This window comes from Musa acuminata, chromosome BXJ1-5 (genome assembly GCF_036884655.1).
Source record: "Musa acuminata AAA Group cultivar baxijiao chromosome BXJ1-5, Cavendish_Baxijiao_AAA, whole genome shotgun sequence".
NCBI classification, from domain to species: Eukaryota; Viridiplantae; Streptophyta; class Magnoliopsida; order Zingiberales; family Musaceae; genus Musa; species Musa acuminata.
This window is the reverse complement of record NC_088331.1, coordinates 9,649,343-9,670,936: the sequence shown is the minus strand read 5'-3', so window position 1 is coordinate 9,670,936 and position 21,594 is coordinate 9,649,343. Positions and strand designations below refer to the sequence as shown.

General features: G+C 39.6%; 2 protein-coding genes across 3 annotated transcripts in view; one reads left to right on the top strand and one right to left on the bottom strand.

Moving 5' to 3' along the window:
- LOC135673694 (structural maintenance of chromosomes protein 6B-like) overlaps positions 1-7,896 on the bottom strand; it is a 30,362-nt gene extending 22,466 nt beyond the window's left edge. The window contains exons 1-3 of one of the 2 annotated variants that reach the window (XM_065182899.1): positions 7,598-7,896; positions 7,409-7,514; positions 2,233-2,366 (exon numbers count right to left, since the gene is read on the bottom strand). In XM_065182899.1, the coding sequence (XP_065038971.1) occupies positions 2,233-2,366; positions 7,409-7,514; positions 7,598-7,754 (397 nt within the window). In that variant the 5' untranslated portion in view covers positions 7,755-7,896. Of the gene's footprint in view, positions 1-2,232; positions 2,367-3,727; positions 3,805-7,408; positions 7,515-7,597 lie in introns of those variants that run through there. The other variant, XM_065182900.1, reaches the window with a different exon arrangement.
- A 3,871-nt stretch (positions 7,897-11,767) lies between these two features.
- Positions 11,768-14,054, top strand: LOC103984845 (zinc finger protein ZAT9-like). Its single transcript, XM_009402405.3, has one exon. The coding sequence runs from the start codon at positions 12,031-12,033 to the stop codon at positions 13,093-13,095; it is 1,065 nt and encodes a 354-aa protein (XP_009400680.3). The 5' UTR covers positions 11,768-12,030; the 3' UTR covers positions 13,096-14,054.
- The last annotated feature ends 7,540 nt before the right edge of the window (positions 14,055-21,594 follow it).

The following is a 21,594-nucleotide window of genomic DNA, read 5'->3' as shown; positions in this document are numbered from 1 at the left end:
TAGAGCACTTTTAGCTTAAGTCAATTTTGTTCCGTAGGCTTCTAACATTTTCAAAAATCTTTCTTTTGTTCTGTGAATTCTAACCAAGGTTCATAATTTCGTACCGTACTGAAGTATCGAGTTCAACTCGATACAGTGCGATACGAGTATACTGAGTGGTACGTTCTGACATACCGCTTGGTATATATATATATATATATAATAATAATAATAAAGTTAAAAAATAGGAAAAGGGACGACATCGCATCGTTTCTTCTCCCCGCGTGGGGAGAAGAAAACCTCGAAGCCTCGACAACGTCACCGAGGATACTTCTCCCCATGCCGAGGCTTCTTCTCCCCGTGCGGATTAGGCGAAGTCGCCGACGACGCCTTGGTCTCCCCGTGAAGCCTTGGTGACATCACCGAGGTTTCTTCTCCCCACGACAAGACGTCGAGGCCTTATCGCCTTAGACAAGGAGGAGGTGACATCTCATCTACGGTGTCCGACGAGGGAGGGCGGCGACAGATCGGGATCGTCGAGGGAGAGCGACATCGGATCTCCAGGTTCTCCCTTTTCTTCTCCCTCTTCTTCCTTCTCCCTTGGCTAATACCGCCCGGTAGTGGGTGGCGATGGTCGAAATCGACCGTCACCGACCGATTTCAGGTGGTAATGGGGCAAAAACAGCCCCAATCGACGGTACCGCCCGGTAGCAAGCAATCCACGTACCGGTCTGCTGGCGGATCGGTACGTACTGCCCGTACCGGGTGATATCATTTGAAATTAAAAACCTTGCTTCTAACAATTTCAAAAATCTTTCTATTTTTGCCATTAATGTCACCATTGTTTGACATTTTCAGATTACTTTAAATGACCCAGAAAATCCAATATAGCCAAAATGACATACAATCCAAATTCTGTTTTCAATGATGAAACTAATGCCTCTTAAACATTGGATACCCTTTTGGCAAGCTATTCTTAAAAAGCTCGATGTTATTTCTTTTACTTTCTAGATTATAACTCCTTCAATATTTGCTTGTTCATCCTCCTATGAGGCAATGTTTTCAAAAAGCACTCGGGCGCTTACCTAGACGCTCGGGTGAGGCAAAACCTGAGCGCCTTGCAACACCTCAGGGCAAGGTGTTTCAATGAAGCATCACTCTAGCGCATGGCTGAGCCTAAGCATTGGACGCCTTAGGCGAACGCACAAGCCAAATCGAGTCGACTTCAAGTCTGGGTTTGACTGGTTGAGTAAGTGGGTTTCAATCAAACCCACTCCCCACCACACCCCACTCCCCCTCCCGTGCATGTGCCCGACCCAATGAAAGAAACCAGAAGTGAAACCCTAACGCTCATCCACCACCTTCATACACTTCATCCACCACTGTAGCTCCATCCACTTTGCCCACCGCAGTCGGCAACCTCGTCTGCCACCTTCATACGCTCTGTCCACCACCTTCAGCAACTTCATCTACCATTGCAACTTCATCCATTCGCCATTGTAGCTTCGTCTACCGCCCTCTCCAGCTTCATCTGTCGCTAGTTTCCACCTTCCTCCACAACCGTCGATTACTTCTCCATCTTCTCAATCCTCTCTTTCTCATTTTATAGGTGATACTTTTATCGATTAACTTGTTGCACCATATTGAGGTGGCGCATTGTTAATCTGTTAGAAGTTAGAACTTGGGAGTTTGTGATCAATTAACTCGCTACCAAAGAGTTGGGACTCTATATTACACTATTACCATATAAAGGTCAATTAGTTTGTAGCACCATCTTTATTTTTGTAATCATATCTAATTATTTATCAATCATAATATAATTTTTAAGTTTTAATATTTGGGAGTGCCTTACTCGAGCGAGCACTTAGCACGTCAAACATTTTGGGACCTTGGTAAAATGCACCTAAAACTTATAAAAACACTACTATAAGATTAAATCCAACAAAGTTGACAATTTCTTAAGTCTAACAACTAAACATATGATTTCTTTTTCTATAACGGTTACGGTTATATAATGATTCTTCCATCACAATGTTTCCTATCATTATACAATATAATCGGGTTTAATCCCCAGATAAAATTAATCATTAAGAAAGATCACCTTCTAATGAAGGATAATCCATTTGTTTCTTAAGTTAAAATAATATTCAAAGGAGAAAATAAAAGGATAATATACCGGTTACTTTTTAATAATAAAAACTATGATATTATCTATCAACAAAAAAATAAAAGGGGGAGGAGAATATATTTAACCTTGATGGTCCTTTAAAATAATCAAACTTGATGACTCTGTTATCCTGCGTTCTATCATGATGAGGTCACCATAAGATTCATGCTTGAAAGCATCCTCCCCGTGATTCTTTATTTGAACAAGAACAGTAGCATAACTGCAAGAAGAAAAGCCATCATGTTTTAGAGCAAGTTCCAATGCCTAGCCCCGCTGATGAAATACCAAATTAATGTGAGCTTCCTGTTTAAGAACCTAATAACTCAACAAAATTGGATACCTTTTCTACACTAAACACCAAAATTGACAAGAGCACCATATAATTCACTATTAGTTGACCTAAGAAAATTGATACTACTCATTTTGTGAACATAGCACAAGCACCTACAAAGAGAGAAACATAAACAGTAAGGATATAACCTTGACTTCATATTTGCTTCTATGGTGATGGAAAAGAGGAAAAAGCACAGATGAATTAGTTAAAAGTTGTTTTATTTTAAAGAACTAATTTATGACGTGCTAAGCTGAAATCCTTCCAACTTTACAAGTGCAACTATATGACCCATCCACACAATCAGAAATTTCATATTAATTTCCTACTCTAAGCCTCACACTCATACATCAATCTCACCAAAGCCTCAGTTTGAGAATTAGACTTAAGATGGTTTCGTGGACTCTATTATATTTTCAGGTTTCACAATCTATCTTGTGGCTTCAGATACCATGGGCAATTCAAAACAGATCTCAATTGATATCAAAGCTTTCTGAAACTATATTTAAGTGCAAGTTTCCTCAAAAAATTCAAATTGCATGAGCATGAGTGTGCCTGGGAACCAGTTGTGGCTTCTATCTTTATTTCATGCTTCATCACAGTTTGCTTTTTTGGATGTTTGTTTACTTTATTTAAACTCAGTCAGACATCACCGATGTGCAACCTTAGCTTCTCAAAATTGACCATCCAGAATAAAAGGAAGAGTTACGTAAACAAATAAGTTCTCTTCCAAGGAAGAGCTTACTCAATAAACATTTAGATTAAAGACGAATAAGTGGTCCGGAGCACAGGGTGAATGGTGTAGGTGGAAATTGGTTATCAGAACAAAACTTTTGCTGTTAAAAGTTGAACACACAAAAAATTGCTTAGAAATGAAGAAGAGTTGCATCCTTGTGTATTACCAAAAGGCACAAAATGCGATAAGAGAACTAGTTAGAACTAAAGTTGGATTATAACATTATAGTTTGCCTACTAGCATCAACAACATAAAAAGTCATTCGTAAATGGATGATAATGTTAACCCACAGTTCTGGTCAATAAACAAATAGCTACTCAAGAATGAGTCGTATGTTTCCATGTTAATGGAAGTCATTCATTCGAGAAAATAAACAACAATACCTTTTACATCAACTACATAGGATTACTCCAAACTTAAGATGAAAAGAAGCTTCAATAAAAAAAATAACATAAGTCATGGTGAGGCACCATAATGACAGATACCACATTATCACAAACTTAGTTAGTTTTACCTAAGTTGTGCGACACCCTTGTGTGTCCATCCATAAAGGATCGACCCCTCTGAAACCTCTTATGGTCCCATAAGGACCTGCAAAAGAGAAGACGGGTTACAGGAAGTGTTTAACTCGAGATCCCACAAGTAGACATTTCAACAAACACTTGATAGGCAACGCAAATTACAAATATAGACTTTGCAAGCTCTGAACGATCGCATGACAAAGGGTTCAAGATGGTTCGCCACGACTAAAAGTCCCCATATGACATTGTTGTGAAACAATACAGCAAACTAGCCCTAGACAATACCCCAAAAGCCCATTTAGTCATATGTCATCCGAGTAACTCTAGAGTATTGTATTGGCTGACACTCCGCACCACTCTACAGAGCTAGAAAACCCCCAAAATGACTACCTGGATGGCCTATTTTGGGGTAGATTTTCCTTTGTGCGGTGGTTGCACACAACCTCTGGTTACAAGACTAAAACGGCCACAAAAGCCAACCAAAATGGAGCTGTCAATCCTATTACAAGCCCTCTACATGCCATGAAAAGCATGAACAAAACTGAAAGATACGAACATACACAAACATTATATCAAATACATTGTGTACAGATTTCTCCATGACATTCTCCTCCACTTATTCATTTGAAGTCTTTACAGACATCTCCTCATCTTTACTGAATCTTCAATTTTATGCTTTAGCTACAACACACCTCCCACGACTTCCAGTTGCTCTACATCGCTAGAGAGCAACTAGTGTACCGTCAAACTTTGATCCACTAATGTTGCTTCAATTCGCCAATGACTCTGACTCTGGTGTGGGGTCGGTCAAGCTGTGTTGATTTTTGCTAGTTCTTGCAGATCCCTCATATGAAGAAAAAGACATTATTTATTATGCGTTAATCTCTCAAACGTCTCACGTTGTTTGAACTGGTTGGATGCCTATTAAAACTTTAACGAGCATCGCTTTGCAGACTTGAAAGTTTATAAGGTCTTTCCTCCGTAAAATTTGTTCATTGATTCCTCTTTTGCTTAATTATTGCCTCCAAGGAAGTTCGCATAACTTCTATTTTTTATGGTATTTGATTGGGAAATAAAACAAGCAATCTACTCTCAATAGAACCAATCACCATTAGTGAAGATATAATAGTTGTAGTCTTCCACTAAGTCTTTTTGAAGGATCTTTGAATATGTGTAGAGATCATTTGCTGGATAAATAAGAGAACTAGGATACTTGGTTTTGCTCATTCTCTTAAGAGTTACGAAGTCAAAGGTTATTTGATTTCATCCGCCTCCTCAAGGATTGTACTTCATGCATTAAGCTGGTTATTATCCTTCGCTTGCTCTTTGCTCACACTTTTAAAGCACCCAAAGTATTTGCACTTCTTGCATTGAGTTAGCTAATGCAATTTTCCTCCTCATTGTCATCGAACTTCTAGAATGCAAAAAGTTTTACCTAAAAAGAGAAAAAATTTACATGACTTAGAGCAAGTCTCCGATAGTTTTGGCCACCTCTCTGATTGTACCATCTTCTCCATCATTTTCATTGTCTGCTCCTCTGAATAGAAAAGGTATAGCACCGCATACTGCCTACTTCGTTCCTTGGTCGAACACTCCTGCATCAACCCGAAGTTCCCCACTTTCGACAATCTTGATGAGAAATCCATCAACACCGGTTTTATGAAGTTTCCTAACCTCTATCCTTTTGTCTTAGCTCGATATATAGAGTTTGCCTTAGCATTTTCCATCTCCTTGACCCCCTTTCACAACCATACACTCTCCCTCTATAAGAGCAAAGGATCAATAACTCCAAAAAAGTCTTGCTTCTACAGTACCATGGCGCTACTGTGCCCATGGCCCTACTATTCGTCACCTCGTATATACATCTCTTTCTTCACGATCGATAGATTCACCTCTATGACAATGTGGCACTCCTCTAAGTCCACATTCATTCTAATTGACGCTTGGCTTCGAGTAGTTAAGTCCTTCTTGACTCGTCATCACTTCCTCGCCCCTTTCGACCACTTGTTTCAATGTCTCTGTTTTCTCCAAGCAATCCCCCCTGGTTGATGGAACAACATATACAACTCTCACGTATGGCCTCCGCCATCATGTTGTAGAGCTCGTGTCGATTTTGTTCTCCTTTGCATCCTTGGAAGGAATGTTCGTTCGTTTGGATTTGTCCTCAGACTTGTCAAGCTCCCTCAAGTGAATATGAGTTTTGGAGCAATCCAACTCTCCATTCGCTTCGATCATACCTATGTATGATCAAGCCCCCCACATGAGACTCGTCGATACTTGCACTTGGAATCCCCCTCAATGGTACACAACCCTCATAAGCTGACGATCAAAGCTTTTATCTGATGCAAAATTCGATACATGTATGAAAGACTTACCTCAGCGAGTACGATGGTATACACTCATTGAATCCATAACCCTTCTTGTTGTCGTGTTGCTCACTGAAGTGAAGCTCCCAATGGCTCTCGATCATACCTCTGTATAATCGAATCTCTCACATGACTTCTCCCGTATGTGCCGCATTGCCTCGAATTGTTCCATCACGATCCGCTACATCATGTCGCCTCCTAGTGACATCTTTATTCCATTCTAATCTTTGTGGGATGAACTTGGACTGCGATCTCTCCGTCTGTAGCCTTCACCTACACATCACAAGACCTCCACCACCTTCGATTGTGCTATCTTCTTTGGTAATCAACCTTCGTCCGCCCACTTTTAGGTTACACATGGACAAAACGCAGCTCAAGGATAGTCTGTTGCCCAACATCTCTCGAAGTCTACCGACTTCACTGAAATTGATGTGTCATTGTCTAGATCATGGGCCCCTACCCCTAGCACAATCTCTGTTGTGCACAGCTTCTTTTGTGGCAACTCAAATGGCAACACTACGACATATTATTCAAGAGTATTGTCGCCGCATCCTCTTGCCTCATGCCAAGGCTATCTACATATCTTGTTTTTAGGCAGTTTTGCCTCTGCACGATTACCACACACAATTTGCGTTTACTAAACTAAAACAATCACAAAAACTAACCAAAATGAAACTGTCAAGCTTACTGTAAGCCCTCAACATGCTATGAAAAGCATGAACAAAACCAAAAGACAGACAAACACAAACATTAAATCAAACACCCTATATATAAATTTATCCGTGACAACGTGACAAAGCCAACAAATTATATTATGGTTATATCACCTCGTAACCAAGACAATGTTTTTTACATTACACAATAGTTTTTATTCTATAATAATCATTATGTTCCAATTAAATCATCTGCAGCCACAAATATGACATTTTCCAGTATCAGGCTCATTCACACAATATTAGATTTTTTTATGAAGTAAAATACTAAAAGAATTCTTAATCTACAAACCTTCTTTACCACTATCAGTTGTGTCCAAAAACAACCCAGCTAGTCTTCAAACCACTAAGCGCAGTAAGATAATAACATTTCCCTGAGTCAAGTAGCGGGATCCCATAAATGTGTACATTACTAATCAAATGCCATTCGTAACACATACACCGCACTCAAACAGAACCAAACAAGACAATCAACAAACAAATAAACAATATCCAGAAAATGAATTTTGCCAGTGACACAAGAAAAAGAAAAAAAAAAAGCGGGCTTTTCGTCAATGACGAATTAAAAGGACAGGAAAAAGGAAATCAAATATACCTGCAACCCGTCTTTATGAAATCCTTCAAACTAGACGCCCTCTGCGTGCCCCTCGCTCGGGACCCAAACGCAATACATAGGGCGGTCAGTATCGCACTCTTTCCACCTACAGAACAAAACCCTAGTTCAGCACGAACGAAAAACAAAGATCCAGAAACCAGTGATCGAGGTGGGTGTGATCCGGCATACTCCCGTTCTGGCCGGTGATGAAGTTGACCCAATCACCAAACTCGATCTCGAGGCTGCTGTGGCACATGAAGTTCTCGAGGCGGATTCTGGAGACGACCCCAGCTCCGGATCTCGCGGGGTTCCCTCGCGGCTCCGCGAAGACCCTAGAATCGCCCATGGGGGTTGCTGTCCTAGAAACCCTCTCGACGGACCGAGACAGGAAAACGATGCAGGAGAAGGAAGGCAACGAGAGACGAAGCGACGAGGGAAGGATGGAAAGAGGGAAGAGAGGGGGAAGAGCGCCAAAGCTGGAGTAAGGCGAAACCATGGGTTTTTGAAGGCTTTAGAAAAGATGGGGCTCGCGATTTGACCGGTTTGCCCTGGGCCCTCCGTCAGGACCGTTGGGGGGTCGAGCGAACGGCGTCAAGACGATTTCTTTTAATCGCCCAAAAGGAAAATAATAATAAAAGGCAAAAATGTGCATATATATGTTTCTTCTTATACTTATAATTGTTTAAACTCTAACTAACATAAACATATTTTAAAACTATTATCTTGATAAGAATATCAATTATATTTTTTTCTACTTTATATTTTATCATAAATTAGTTAAGATTAATTATAGTTAAAAATAGTTTCTTTGAGTTTTCGGGATGATTGTTATCGAAACTAAGGAAAAATTATATATAAAAACTGTATATATATATATATACTTATAAAACACTAAATGTTACATAAATGACATTTATAATGATGTTAATGTATTCAAAAATATTGTGTAGATTCTTATATACATTGGTAATTATAATATTGTCCTTTTATGTTTGAAATTTTGATGAAATTATCAAAGGATATTTTGGATTTTCTAACTATAGTTTTTTTTATTGAATGAATGCTAATAAGAGTGATATATATATATATATATATATATATATATATATATATATATATATGGAATATTTAAATGATATATATGTTGTATTGAGTTTTTAAGTGATAAATATGTTATTTTTAAAAGTATATATGCTTGTACTCCTAATTAAAAAAGAAAAATCATGCACCATACAACGGCTATGAAATATTATCTCAACTGATAAAAACCTTAATAGAATATTAATAACCCATGTAAAAGGAATGAACCGCTTCCATAGTTTTATTATCATTGGAGAATTTTTTTATTTACTTATTATTATTATCTATTATCAGTGATAAAATATTATCTCAATGATTTAGAAATAAATACAATAAACTTAAGAAAATTATATAGGAACTTAATTAATAACATACTTATCTATTTTTCTATCAATGTTGAATCCAATTGGCTGTCATCGTTGTCATAATATTATGTAGAGTTCTCCAAAATCCCAACACACTAAAACTATAATTAATTGGAGAAATATAGCTTAAAGTTGCCGATGCAACGATTCAATGAAACTTGAAGTAGACACACACTGCACGCAAGCAACAAAGAAAACGTTCTTGCAAGCTTCCGGTAGAAGCATGCAAGCGTGCCCGGCATGAACGCGGTGGAGAAGGCCAGAATAGCAACTCCACTTCTAATCCAACACGCATCGTTAGTGACCCATCCACAACGCGTTGATCGCCTCATGGTCTTCGCATTGCTATCGATCGGCTTCAGTAAAGTCAGCAGCTAAGTCGGAGGAAGATGAGATTCGACGAAAACTTGCACTCCCGTGGAGTTACCACCGGTAAAAGAATTCTTCACCGTGATATGAGCGTGTGTGTGTTGCGTGAGAGAGAGAGAGAGGAAGAAGAGCAGGTGGAGGAGTGGACATGGCGGAGAAAACAAAAGAGGAAGAGGATTCCATTTGCCTCCAAGCTGAAGGACAACAAGTGTAGAATCCTCCTTTTAACCCCCAACTACTGGTCAACCTTTAGCTCTACATATACACAAGTTCAGCTGCAACTTTTAGATCTTCCATTCATAGGTTTGTCACTTGCCGTACATGAACCGAGTTGCGACTTCTGATGAGTCATTATCTTGATATAGACGTACTGAAATTGTTCACTATGAAAACTCTCAATCCTTACAAATCGTTAAGGGATATAAGTGCTTATTTTTCTTTATAATATCGAAGAAAATTAACTCGTAAATACTCCTTCTAAAGGTTGTTGATATTGCTAAAATGTAATGAGCATCAACAGAACCAATTTTGTATCCATCCTCAAATATATAGCTTTGTGATCGACAGCTGGTCCTTTTTTCCGGTGTGCATGTTTGACCTTCGCTCTCGGTGACTGTCGCATGCATGAACTTGGATTGACTGTCTTGCGACAAAGAAGAGAACAAGGTAGGCTGCGCTGACTTCTGTGGCTAGAATTCAACCCTCGGAGTCTTCGCTCATAAACCTAATAGTTCGATTCCTACGCTGCCATGCATGCATTCTCCCATTTCTCTTGGTTTTGGAATCGATCACTTTCACGTCGAATTCCTCATTTTTGTGCCTTCTAAACGCACAACAGCACTATCAATTCCACGAGAAACTTCGGTCCGATGATTCACAACAGTAAACAATACTTATTATATCAATCATCATAAATTGCTAATAAAAGATTAAAAAAACTACAGTATATGTAGAGAACTGTGTCGAGAAACCTTTCTACAATTTAGTATCGACATGATAAGTGTTAGCGCATATCAACATGATTTTATTTACTATTAATTAATTTAACACATCCATGGATGAGAAAAGTGAAAGATTTATGTGAGGCTATTGACATAATGATCTTATAAACACAATCTTAATCGATTTTAATTTTTTATATGTCTCGATCATAATAAAAGATATCCCAAATAGTTGATAGTTATTATTTTATTGTTATTTATTTATGATTCATGTGTTATATTTAACAATTATGAAATACTTATGATGTCCAATATATACTAATACAACAATACATAATTCTATTTTCGCCACTTATCATTTATTATATATTTACATATTAATAAAATAGAAAAAAAATAATAGACTGAGAAGGAACAAAAAAAGGAGGAAGATGGTGGTTAAAATTAAAATTTAATGATATATATTTTTTGATTCATCGATTCAACCATAAATACACTGATTCGTATATTCCATTGTAATCTTATTTTTTTAACATTAACTATAGCATAATATATATATATATATATATATATATTTATTTATTTATTTATTTATTTATTTATACTATTTGTATGGAAGTTTGATGGGAGTTAAAAGAAAAGAGAAAATTTTTATTGACGAAAAATAACAACACGGTTCACATCAGCGCCAAGTCATCCTACCCACTAATCGCGTAATCTTCAAACTCACGAGGCGAGTTCTTTCCAGAACACAAGTGGGGGCCACGCATTCCTTGGGAAACACGTTGGCTGCCAGGGAGGTATAGTCATGGGTGGCGTCCTGTTTCGGTCCAACTTCTGCTCCTTGCATGCCTTCCTTTTTATTGAATCGATAATACAAACCCACCCAACTAAAAAAAATGAGAATTATATGCATTTGCTATTTTGTTCTCTTCTTCTGGTATTATTATTTGAATTTGGATACGGTAATATAAACCCACCCACTTCAGATACGGTAACTTCGGATTCACATCACGTAGACTAATGTACCAAAATCAATAATAGCTCTCATATAAGTTAATTAATTAATTAATTGAATATTCAACTAATTTGCATGTTGGACAACGTGGTACACATTTCTTAGTTTGGCACAAAGAAAGAAAACAAATAAAATGATGTAGGAAATGCTCTTATTAATTAATATTTCGGAAGAAGAGAAGACATTTCTCAATCTCAAAGCACAAGGCCAATTTCTCAATCTCAAAGCATAAGGAGCACTTCAAAGTGTGTGCCGGTTAGGGTGGTCCTGTCAACAGATTAGCCATGGATTCGTGGGCCGATATAAACGGCACAACCACGATTAATTGTGCAACAGCTCAGGTCAAGGTAGTTGCGTTTCGCACGTACCCCTGACACGTGTGTGTATATATATGTATATCGAATCGTATTGTATTATGTTTTTATTGTATGTTTGATTCCGTTAAATCAACCTTATGATGCTAAGAATTATTAGGATGACAGGAGGAGATGGACTGGGAATGTTTTCTTAAGAAAATACCTGCTATAGAAGCTAAAAGATTGATTACAGAGATGCATCTCCAGAATTACTTCAATTGGTTTCTCCCATTGACCTCCAAGCCGAAAGATACATGCCATTTATGATTCGAGTTCCCTTTTACCAAACACCCTTCTCGGTTTCCTCTCTCTCTATCTCTCTCTCTCTGCGGCTGTTCTTGTTCTCGTGGTGGGGCGTGACTCCTTTTGGTCGAGCAATGCTTGTCACCTACTCATTTTTAGCTCCCACTTCCCGTCCTTCCTTCTCTTACTTGTTAAGAAGAATGATCGAGTGAGTGCGCAAGAAAACCTTTGCCGTTTAGTAGTTGATTCGATGGACAGGCACACCTGCAATCTCTGCTTCCGCCGCTTCTCCAACGGCCGCGCTCTCGGGGGGCACATGCGCTCGCACTTCATCGCCGCCGCCCCTCTGGCTAGGCCGCGCTCACACGGCTACTCTTCGGACTCCACCTCCTCCGCCCAACGTGCGGCGGAGCGTGCAGTTGAGGAGGAGGAGGTGGTGGTGGTGGAGATGGAGAAGGAGGTGGGACTCTGTTACGGCCTCCGCATGAATCCCCGGAAGAGCTTCCGGCTCGTGGATCCCGAGTTCTCCTCTTCCACCTTCGCGGCTGTGGAGGCAGCCGGCTCCTGCGACGTCGTGCAGGACGGGGAGAGCGAGACCGAGTCCCCCCGCGGCCAGCGCCTCCCGACGAAGCGCCCCTGCAGGGCCACCGCCCCTCCGCTGGATCAGCCGGAGGGGGAGCCGATGAGCTCCGTCTCGGACGCGACCCCTGAGGAGGACATCGCCCTCTGCCTCATGATGCTCTCCCGCGACTCCTGGGCCGCTACGGTGGAGGATCGCCCGTTGGACGGCTCCGATGACGAGGACACCCGCCGGCCCGCCGCCCGACCGCGGCCCCCGCCAAGGAAGGGGCGAAGTCGATACCAGTGCAGCGCGTGTAAGAAGGTGTTCCGGTCGTACCAAGCTCTCGGCGGCCACCGAGCAAGCCACAAGAGGACCAACGGCTGCCGCCCGGTCACCGAGCCCCGGATCAACAGCGAAGCCGACTCCGTCGACGCCAATGCCGATGCCAAGGTCCACGAGTGCCCCTTGTGCTTCAGGGTCTTCAGCTCCGGCCAAGCTCTTGGCAGCCACAAGCGGTCGCACTTGACGTCCTCCGCCACGACCGTCGCCGGCAACTCGCGGTTGGCAGCCCCTCCGCCGCCATGCTCTCCGCCGAGCACGTCCCCTGTCCCCGCTGCCACCAAGCACGGAGGCAACTTCGGTCTTATCGATCTCAACTTGCCAGCGCCAGAGGAAGACGACGCCGAGCTGTCGGCCGTCGAAAGCACGCAATCTGTACCCACACAGCCGGCACGTCGAAAGCATGCAATCTGAGCAGGCCTTCTAACACCGGAGCATGCGATACCCAAGTCCAAACTCCAAAGCAGAGGTAAGACTCTCAGAGACAAAGAAGCACAAAAAAGGTAGCCCCTTTGAAGTAAATTATGCAGCATCAAATCCTTTTCCTTCCGCACTGATATCGGATAAAGCTGGTGTCTTGATGATTTTGTTTGTATGATTCTGCTCCTCTTTGCTTCTGCTGACATAAGTTCACAGGTTTCTTGTGGTGTTCAAGTTGCAGCTGTTGCTTACTGTAACAGCTGATGAACAGTAGGTGACATCAATGGCTTTCAGCAACTGCTTCAATAAAATTAGAATCAATTCTTCTTCTTCTTCTCATCTTCTATACAAAGTGAATTAAATTAGCCAGTGAGAGAAGAGCAGAGCAGCTGGCAGCTGCTATCGTTCTTCTTCATCCGATCTGTTCCCTCTGATACTTGGTCTTTTCTTCAACCTTTGCTTCGCTTCTTCACTGATACTCCTCTGGTACACGGCGCCTCAGCATTTCCACGTTCACCTTCTCCATCCGCCCTCGCTGTTACTGTTGGATTGGTCCAACCGAGGCCGTGCTGTTGGTGAACCGGGATTGCGTACGCTTGCGGTGGTGGGCGAGTATTAATTGGCCTCGCATTGGAGTCATCTATCCTCCTCCGGCTAATTACTCTTCCACAACGAAACCGCGGCGTCGGAGCGCACGGTCAAGATGCGGAACGGTGGGCCAAAGCGTGGTCTTCACGGAGGCACGTCCGATGCACGTTGGACGGCTGTGATGGACGGTTCTGCGGGTCTCTCGTTCTGTGCTTGGCTCGGAGCGAGTCGCGTGTAGAACATGCGACACCTGTGGAGAGAGACCCTCGCTGTTTCAGTTACGAAGCACCTCCACATCGCGCCCGGTCCGATTTGGTCTACTTATTTTCCAGCCGGTTCAGAAGTAATCTGGAACGGTTCTCGAACTATCCGTATGCGGAAGCGAACCAACTGCTCCGGCTCAAATGGACGGGTTCGAACCGGTTGTTCAACTGTTGCGACGAGCAGAAACAGCAGCATTAGCGGCGGAGAAAGATGCGTGAGGGTGGAGGGCCGGTGGGAGGCGGGTCAGAATCCTGTGATGGAATGCAAAGCAGATTCCCATATCTTCCCTCCCTCCCTCTACTTTATAACAAAAGCCTTTTATGCACTTCCCCTTTGACCATCCAACTGTTCTCTCGCCACCTTGCTCATCCTGCTCTTCTTTCTTGCTGCATATTCTCACTTTTGTTTGATGATACAGCGATGGTTGAACTCTCCTGTTTATCCAAATCAAGATGTGAAGATACCAAAGACTTTGATTAATGTTAGTGATTGGTCATATGAGCAGCCCAGTAGATTACTGGAGACTTCAGCTGCAAAGTGAACTAAACTAGATTGTATAGTATACGCTGGGAGAAGTCGTCATCACACGGTGGGTAGGCCTTCTAGTGTTGTCAGTAGTAACTCATGGCATTGTTTTCGATTCTTGCAACATAAGCATCAAAATGCGTTGTCTGCTGCGGATGCTTCTACCACAATTCACTGGGTGAATGGGAAATTGGCAATGTGTTTTGAGGGTGGCAGGGGGGGAGGAATAAAGTAGGGAGCAAAGAATAATAACATATATCACGATAGAGAGAGAGAGAGAGAGAGAGAGAGAGAGAGGGCGGGGCAGTCTTGTGCTCCATGAGTTGGTGGTTGTCGGCTTAGATAGAAGGGCACAAAACAGAGAGGGAGCATTGGGTGTGAGGACGGGAGCTTTCCACTCTTCACACACAGGTTTGAAGTGCACATTGGAGTGACCAAAGGAACAACTCAATAGCTACTCACTGTGACTAGTTGCCAAGCTTTCTTTTCCTTCTTGCCATCTCATTTGCACAAGGAATCTCAACTACAGAAGCACAATACGGAAACAAGGCTGGAGTGTGGAAGAAGAGATTGAATGATATGCTTGGATTTGGTGATGGATTGATTTAGAATATATCTTTGCTAAGTAGCAAGCTTAGGGTACCTTTATGCCCCTTGAACCCTCTATTACTTCTCAGAACACAGGATGTGTCCTTAAGCTTCTCCACTAAGTGTTTGACAAAGTGAATGCAAAACAACATAAGTGCCTTAATGTCGAATTCAATAAGGGATCATGGAATCAATCTTCATCAGCAACCAAAGAGAATACCTCCTCAATCATTATCGAGTAGGTCAAGTGCATTGGACCAAAACACATAGATCTTAGTGGTGAAGGTAGAACTTGTTGTGTGGAAGCATCACTGACATGGCATTTCCTTTGGGGAACCACAGGGAAGCTTCATTTTGATCATCGTTTTCAAGACCCAAATGTCGAAGAGGTCAATATCCAAGTACTTTCCCTCTCACAAACACATACACCCACTCATTCTCTCTCATGTTGCAGTTCATAACCTACTACATTTTTGTAAGGAAACCTTTGAAGTTAGCCCCACATCACTTGGAGTTTGGCAATGCCTGTGATAGAAAGAAAATTTTGGGAAACATAAATGCTAAATTTTCATGATCTGACAAGAATCAATCAAAGCATTTAGTTGGCTATTCAGAATAGCTTCTTGTTAAATTTATTGGAATTGTCCTGTTTATGGAGTGCCATAATGCATATATGGGAAGGAATCCTATCTGACAAAATAATTTATCTGATGGCAACTGTTCTGTGGATAGTCCAAAAGAATCCATAACACCTTTAGGTGGGGAACCCACAATCTTCATGTTGCTCAAGCTGATGCCTCCTTGACTTGCATTCCATGTGCCCAAGTAGGTCTAAGTAACCACCCAAGGCAAAGACTTTTAGCTATCAAACACTAACATTATTTTCAGAATATTAAATATATATATTACATGTAGCACTAGCTCTAGTTACAGATTTGACATCTAAACAAACAATATATCTCAGATATCTTATATTGCAGTCCTCACAATGACAACCTGAAGTTGATCCCTGGCAATGGAAGGGGCTATAAATCTACATTTTGATGGAATTAGGTTCTTAGCCAACCTGTCAAAAGATGTTTCAAATATCAAAGAACAATTAGTGTTTGAATAGGAGTATAAAGGTCAGGTATCATCCACTAAGCATCTACAGATTGAACATAGTTGATTAGTTTTCAGTGGAAGCCAGGACAAGTTGCAGTGCTTTAAGTAGCTGCTATCATGATGATGTTTTCTGTGTGCAGAGTGAAGTGAAGGTTTCCTAAAAATTGGAACTCAAAAGAGAAGGCAATCTTTTACATTTGTGGCAGTACTGTCCATCAATGGACTGTGATTGCTGAACTTGCACAAACCACAGCTGCCACAATGATGATACTGTTCTACCCACAAGCATATCTAAAGGTTGTGTTGGAGCTCAATTCAGAGGCACATGCATTGTTTATTGTGTGTCACTACTACCAAGTGAATCATGCATAAAGAAGATGGTATTTCCTCTTTCTTCTGAACCTTTAGGAATTGTGCTATATTGTTTCCATATTACAGATGGTCAAGAAAATTTTCATCTGTGGTGGATTCTTTCGGTTTTTGGAAGATCAATAGCTCATCCACCTCAAAGTATTAGGATTGATGTTTTGACATTTCATGTTCTGTATTCTCTCCTACTCTTGATCGAGTAATGTTTTATGCCCATGACAAACTGGAAGGGCATCAACATGACAAATATTTGTCATTAGGTTAAAGGTCAATAGTTAGTTGGTGCCATTGAATGTGGAATGTATAAGAGAAGATGCAGTATATAGTTTTATGCTATATTTCATTCTCATTATTGTATCTTCCCTTCTAATATCTAAATTTGCTTTTTGTTTCCAAAATTTTATCTCCTCCTTTCAATCAAGTAAAAGCCATAGTTTTCGTGAAAATAATAAAAGATAGCAATATACTTCTCAATAAAGAATTTTAACCAAATGCAAAACCTCTTTAGATCACTATTATTCTAGCATTTTGCTTGAAACCATATATATATATATATATATATATATATATATATATATATATATATATATATATATATATATATATATATATATATATATATATATATATATATATATATATATATCACTTGCTACATACGATAGGAGATCGGTACATAGACCATCTAGTACTAAATGATATCTACTAAGAAGCTTTATATTGTCTTATCGGGCTTGTACCACTTGGCAACGGTAAAAATCCACTCATTACCCACCAATATTAATCGATCTAATTTTGATCATTGTTGGCATACAATTCATATCTTACCCTTTCTAATGGTCGGACCAATTTTAAAATCAAAGGTTTGTAAATAACAATGACATTGATAACATTGCCAATCCAAGTATAATTTGTAAATAACCTGCTCAATCCAAATATATGACAATGACGTTGATAACATTGCCTTGATAGATAGTGATGACGATGCTAGTGAGTTGATGATCCTATTTATATAATTTGAAGGTGAGGCATTGACTCAAAAGTATTTTATGTATACTATCCAAGTTTTAGAGAATAAAGCTTGATATGATAATTAGTCGTTCTTCTCAAAGTAATAGTACGATGATATACGAAGAAGTAGATTAGTGAGGAAAATAAAAGTTTTGATATTTCTCGTACTCTACACCAATATATGTCATAATTGTATTTATCTCAAGATATACCTCGGACACGTGTTGTTCATGATGATCAAACTATAATCATCATCACATTGATACACTAATAATATACGGTGTATTAATATACTATGTTGTGAGATCAATTTTAGGATTGAGTCTAACAAACATATCAAAATGATATATAAATACATAGGTTCGAGGATCCTGATTCATTGCCCATAGAGTCTCATTATGTTTTTTGTGATAAAACTAGGTATACCCATTGATCAATTACTTAACTCATTTGAATCTTATCGTTTAAATTATTTAACAAATGATATAACAATTATTATTTTTAGATAATTTGATATCAATGAAAGGCCTATCTATAATGTACTATAAAGCTATTCCTCTAATTCCAAAAAAAATGGATCATTATTCTTTCTTAATTTAAATTTTTTTACTAAAATTTTATTTTTATTTAAAAAATCATAATCTAATTTTTTTAAAAAAATAAATCTATTTTTATATCTTTCTATACCACCAATCGATTGATATATATATATATATATATATATATATATATATATATATATATATATATATATATATGTATATGTATATATTTATATATATACATATACATACATATATATATATATACATATATATATATAAGCTTGATTTGGTGGTGTTTCGCTGTCGAATTTGCGAAGGTGTTGTGGAGATGGAAACATCTGAGGGAATGTTGAAGCGACGTTTCCTTTTCTGTTGGGGAGGGGATCAAACCGATGAGGGCTTCGTCGGCACCTTCGTCACTGAAATGTAGCCATTGAGATGTCGGTGTTGCTACGAGAGACGAGGATAGGGGATTCCGGATTTGCCGCAACAGATGAAAACCATCAATGCTATCGACTGATTCATTTGCTTCCGGGGCTGTAACGAGCAAAAAGAGATGGTGGTATCAGTTTGATTTGGACGGGTTTGGATCGAATATGGACTTCTCGACCAGCAAAGAAGTTGGGTTATACAAGAAGTAGGAGACGTAGATTTCTGCAGAAAACTCGATTGCTGGTGTGTTCATATTTTGGTTCTTTCGAGGAACAAATGCTCACTATCATAGGCCGACTTGTGAGCTGTTTGCGGATGTGAATGACTCGATATAGGGAGAATCCATATGCAGGTAGGAAGGTTGATGCTACCACTGGGCAGTGGTATTAAATCAAATCAATGATTTTGATGCAACAGCAATTGCTGAATCAGAAAAAGATCAATGCATTGGAGGAACAACAATATCATCAAGACGATGTTTTGGCTGCTGGTGGTATTATTGTGGTCCAGAAATTGGAAGAACAACTTGGTAGTGGAAGAACAACAAGACAACGCATTGGAAGAACAACAATGTTTCTTATTTGCAACAATCTGCTAACTTAGTAGTGGCAAATGTGGCTGAGGACAGTACCACATGCATGCTGTGTTTCCAATTGGAATCAGGGTTCCCTGACATGGTTTTAGATGCTCAGTGACTGGGAGGTATTATGGCACTGATGCCCCCAACAGTGGCACACACACACTTGGAGCATACACTCAGATGATTCAGGCAAGAAATGGTGCTACACATGTTCAGCTGAACCTGGAATTGCCATTTTTAAATGGTTTGGTCATGAAGGAAGATTCCATTTGAAACAATGGGGTTGATCGATTTGAGCAATACATTACTGATGGCCACTACAGCCAGGTTACAGGAATTCATTGGGATGCCTTCAGGAGCAAGTTTATACAAGACAACATGTGAAAACCTGAACCAATGGGTGGGATGATCACTGTTTCTTTGAGAATTACTTCTATGATGCAACAGGTCATGCAGCGAATTGTATGGATAGACAAGTAGGTTTTAGGAACCTGAAATCACTGCCAAACTCTGATTATGGCAGTAGCTATGGTGTTCTGTGACGGCAGAGAAGATGGACCTTATTAGATCAGTCAAAAGTCCAGCAAACTTACCTGGCATGTTTACCCCATGGACATCATGGCAATCAAAAGTCAACCAAGCATTCTCTGCAACCAATGCATCATGGAAATCCATTTTACTCAATTGTTCCTGTGCTCAGCACTAAGTGAGTGCAGATCTTCACTGTAAACTCACTGTCATGGAAAATGCAATATCTTGTTGTAAGGTATGATCTTTTGATGCTGGTTTTGAAACCGAACCTCTTATCTCTTTCCTGTCAAAGACAACAAGTCAAATTTGTGTTTGCGGTGCTTAGTTGATGCCTAGATTTCATGTAGATGGCTCTCTGCAGTATACTAACTCATTTCATGTGCATCTTAAGATTACATTACTTCTATTGCTGGTGACTTCAATATTGTTATCTTGAAACAATTATCAAGGAAGTTAGCTTACACTATGTTTATATTCTTTATTGAAGAAATAAAAATGCTTTAATATATTAACATATTCCCTCTCCTATTTATACAAATTAGAAGAAATAATTTTCATAGAAGATTTTTCTCAACAAAATAAAAAGATTAGATAAATATTATCATAATGAAAATAATAAAAGATAAGAATAATTATTAAAAAAGTAAAAAAAATTTATTGAAGAAATAAAAATGTTTCAAAGGATTTTCCTCAACAAAATAGAGAATTTTTCAATAAAAATTTTTTCTCAACAAAATAGAGAAATTTCCTTGATTGAAAAAATCTTATCTTCTAAGTTGTCTCTGTTGTGTAAAATCATTGAACATCAACATAATTTGGCATTTAGATCTTCTAGATGACAGCTAAAGTGACTTTGGAATCTTAAATCAAGTAAATGGTATTCGAAATCAGAAAAATACTGAGATGAAAAGTGACTTGCAATTACTATCTATCTAAGAAAAAGTTTGGCCACCCACATGACATGCATGGCTCCATCTTCACCTGAGTATAGCCATGACACACTTTTCCCTGCTATTCCTTTCGCAGCTCACATCAACCGAGGTTTCTGATAAGAAAGCACAGAACTTTCATTCCAGAGTCTTGACTTCAGATGAAAAGTAGATTCAATCACTACTTTTCTAAAGCAGAGAATTCCTTTTCATGTTCTTGGTTTGATTCCATAAGAAATGGTCCTGAGCAACTGATCACTTCAAGAGATAATAGCTGGTGTTGCATGATTCAATTCTTCAGTAGCAGTAACAGGGAATCGGACAGATGAAATGATTCATCTAATCGGGTCCGTTGTTGGCCGCTGGTAAACCCACATATCATGGATCGGACGGTGCAGATCCGAGAAGAAAGGAACAGTGTGCTTACACCCGTCCCATCAAAGCGTCCATGGAATAAACGGTCCTGATCATCGGATTCGCTACTCTTTCTGTGCCAGCGGTCCTCAGCACGAAAAGAAAGAAACGGACAAAGGTGAGGCTGACGTGGGAATCCCACGCCCCCCGAGGCGATGAGTTGGGATCTTTACCCGCACGCCGTCCCTTCTACGCAAAATGCTCACGCGCAATCACAAGTGTGGTGTCGCGTCCTGGACCATGTTGTACTCCATCCATGTGATCTTATTTAGGCTTCCTCAAGACGCCTAAATAAGCGCTGCTTATAAAGAGCTAAATAATCGGTGATTAAGATAAAATATTTTTATATTCAAATTTTTAGATTGGAGGGTAGACTAGAGAGTAATGATCGATATAAAGCATAGGTTGAGGTTAGATCGATCACAATGAGCATGGTAGGATGAGCCTAATTATTAGGGTTGCGAGAAAAAAATAAAATAAAATTAAAATCAGTATGATCGTAAATAATAAAAATAAATTTTATATTAAATTTTTAATGGGGTTCTGAATGGTAAAAGATCGGACTCCTGTTTTTATTGTTATTATTATTCATCGGTGACTTGATAACGTCTTT